The following is a 2,989-nucleotide window of genomic DNA, read 5'->3' as shown; positions in this document are numbered from 1 at the left end:
GTCTGGCGACTAGACGTTCCCTGTCTCTTCTAGCGGACTGGGGAGGCGGTGGCGTGTTGCGGTTGGGCGGCGTGAGGCGTCTGTCCTAGCACTGAACCGGTTTGCGCCGGCCTGAGCTCTGCCGCAAAGAGGCGGGGCCGCGAGCTGGAGCGCTGCAGGTCGGGCCTCCATCCAGGGCCTGCGCTTTCCCACCCAAGAGCATCCCCTGTTTAGGCGCTGTCTGCAGGGCCCCCGGTTGCCGTAACCTGGGTCGGGCCCTGCAGTGCCGTGGCTCGGGGCTGGAACTGCCAACTGCCTGCTCGGCGCCGCTCCCTGCCTCAAGCTGCGGCGCCTCATGTCGGCAGCCCGCGGATAGCGAGGGCCAACCCGGCGCCATCCAGTTGAAAGAAGATGCGCGCTACACGCCTGACACTTCGCATTTGCTGGTGGCTACGTTTTTCTAATGAAAAGAAAGTTAAATATAGTAATATATCTTAACCCAATAGGGTCAAAATATTTCAACATGTACGCAGTATTGCAAAAATCGTTAGTGGAATATTTTAGTTTTTGCAAGTCTTCGAAATCTGGTATTTACACAACAGCACATCCAATTCCTACTAGCTGCTACCGCAGTGGGCTGCACAGGTCTAATCGGTATACAAATAACTGACCCAAGGCAAACTGAAAAGACCTTTAAAGACGAATGCAAACAATGTTCTGGGAGAGCCAGGGCGCCAAGGATCTGGGGGAACTTGGATGAGGTGTGAGGCGTGGTGCTGCTCCCTGGTACTCCTCCCACTGCTAACTGCTTTGCTCATTCATCCAGAGATTGCAAGAAACAGCAATTGCCGTCCAGAGCCATCACAAGCTAAAAAATAAAGATCGTGATCTCACAACACTTAAATCTACAGGGTTTAATGGGCTGAAGACTGGAATAAAGTTTTTGTGGCCAAGATAAATTGCCTAGCACAGGTTTTTGCCTCATGGCCTTTGTGCTTGCAGTACCCTCTGCCTAAAATGTTTTCCTCACCCCCTCATCCCCCCGCCCCGCATGCTTATATTCCGTGGCTGATCGCTCACCTCCTTCCAGTTTTATCACACACCTCCTTTTCCATGAGGACTTCCACTGCCACCCTAATGAAAATTGCAAGCCCCCCAAAATTCTCCATTCCCTTACCCTACTTTGTTTTTCTCCAAAGAATTTATCACTATCTGGCGTAATGAATATTTACTTTTTTTCTTTTAATTGTTTCTTCCCTCAATAGCAAGAAAAATTCCAAGACGGTAATGATTTTTTTTTTTTTTTTGAGACAATCTGTCTCTGTTGCCCAAGGCTGGAGTACAGTGGTGCAATCTCAGCTCACTGAAACCTGTGCCTCACATATTCAAGCGAATTCAATCCTGCCTCTGCCTCCCCAGTAGCTGGCATTACATGGCATTACAGGTGCCTGCCACCACACCCGGCTCATTTTTGCATTTTTAGTAGAGAGGGGCTTTCACCATGTTGGTCTGGAACTTTCACTAGAAATGGGATTTTTCCAGGCTGGTCTTGAACTTCTGACCGCAAGTGGTCCACCTGCCTCGGCTTCCCAAAGTGCTGAGATTACAGGCGTGAGCCACGGCGCCCGGCCTCCAAGAGGATAATGATATTTTTATGTTTTATTTACTACTACAGCCACAGGTTCCCAGAACTGTATTGGCTACGTGCAGGTACTCAAAATTACCTGGTGAAGCCCTGTAGTAGTCCCAGCTACTCCAGAGACTAGGGCAAGAGGATCGCAGAGCCCAGGAGGTCAAGGCTGCAGTGAGCTGTGATTGTGCCACTAAACTCCAGCCTGGGCAACAAAGAAAGACCCCATCTCTAAACAAAACAAAGCCCTGCCGAATTAATTAACCCGAAACACATTTACAGAAAAATCTGACAAGACCATTTCTAGAATAAAACACTTGTTAAGGAAAACCATAGTTATGTTAGAGGAAAGAATGTCAGCTTACTAAAAAGTAAAATCATAACTAGTAAGTCAGCAATTACAAAAATATGTGATCCATCTCTGTAAATACTGATGTAAAGAGTTTTCTCATGTTGTTGGGTTTATACAAATATGATTTGGCTTCACAAATGTGCACTTAGCATTCAGGCCCTGATATTTATCTTTTTTTAAATATGGTCATCTAACTACGGAATAATATCTATGCTGTCCACTTGAATCAATTATAATGATTTAACCGCTCCATAATCAGAACAACCTTATTGATTTAAAAAAATTTAAACTACAGAATATACGCTTGAGAAGCAGCCCCCCCCCCATAGATGTATGGATTAAGTGCTTTTTTTCTAATGGGAAAAAAATTGAAACATTAATGACGATTAATAGGAGAATCATTGAATAAATGATGGACTAGCCATTCTAGGGAATATTACACAGCTATTAAAAAGAATGAAGTCCAGCTTGGGCGATGTGATGAATCCCTATCTCTACAAGGAAAAAAAAAAAAAAAAAAGCCAGTTGTAGTGGCGCACGCCTGTAGTCCCAGCTACCCAAAAGGCTTAGGCAGGAAGATTGCTTGAGCATAGGAGGTCAAGGCTGCAATGAGCTGCAATGATCATGCCACTGATTCCAGCCTGCACAACAGAGTAAGACGTTATATTAAAAAAAAAAAAAAAGAACTAGATCTGTAAGTACTGGTATGAAAAGTCATAAAACATAAATAAATAAAACAAATTGCAGAAAGTTACAGAAAATATGCTGACATTTGAAGGAAAATAATGGAAGGCCTGGAAGAAAGAAACACACCCATCAATAACAGTAGCTTCTGGAAAGGAAAAAGTAGATGTGACTTAATCTATAATGTTTGAACGTTGTCTTACAATGAAAATTAATATATTCCTCTGTATTTAAAAATTGCTAAAACTTAAAAAGAAATGACAAAATGTCACGGTACGAGGGAACACAGTGTTCTACAACATGTAGAAAACAGTGGTCCACATGTTCAATATATTCATTTATTC

General features: G+C 43.9%; 1 protein-coding gene across 1 annotated transcript in view; it reads right to left on the bottom strand.

The window, feature by feature from the left end:
• Window positions 1–376, bottom strand: part of USP22 (ubiquitin specific peptidase 22) — a 47,923-nt gene extending 47,547 nt beyond the window's left edge. The window contains 2 exon segments of the mRNA XM_011962535.1: window positions 246–286; window positions 289–376. Of these exon segments, the coding sequence (XP_011817925.1) occupies window positions 246–286; window positions 289–376 (129 nt within the window).
• Between the last annotated feature and the right edge of the window lie 2,613 nt (window positions 377–2,989).

Source organism: Colobus angolensis, unplaced genomic scaffold (genome assembly GCF_000951035.1).
Source record: "Colobus angolensis palliatus isolate OR3802 unplaced genomic scaffold, Cang.pa_1.0 Scaffold595, whole genome shotgun sequence".
Lineage (NCBI taxonomy): Eukaryota > Metazoa > Chordata > Mammalia > Primates > Cercopithecidae > Colobus > Colobus angolensis.
The sequence above is the reverse complement of the archived record's forward strand: the minus strand, read 5'-3'. Positions and strand labels throughout refer to the sequence as shown.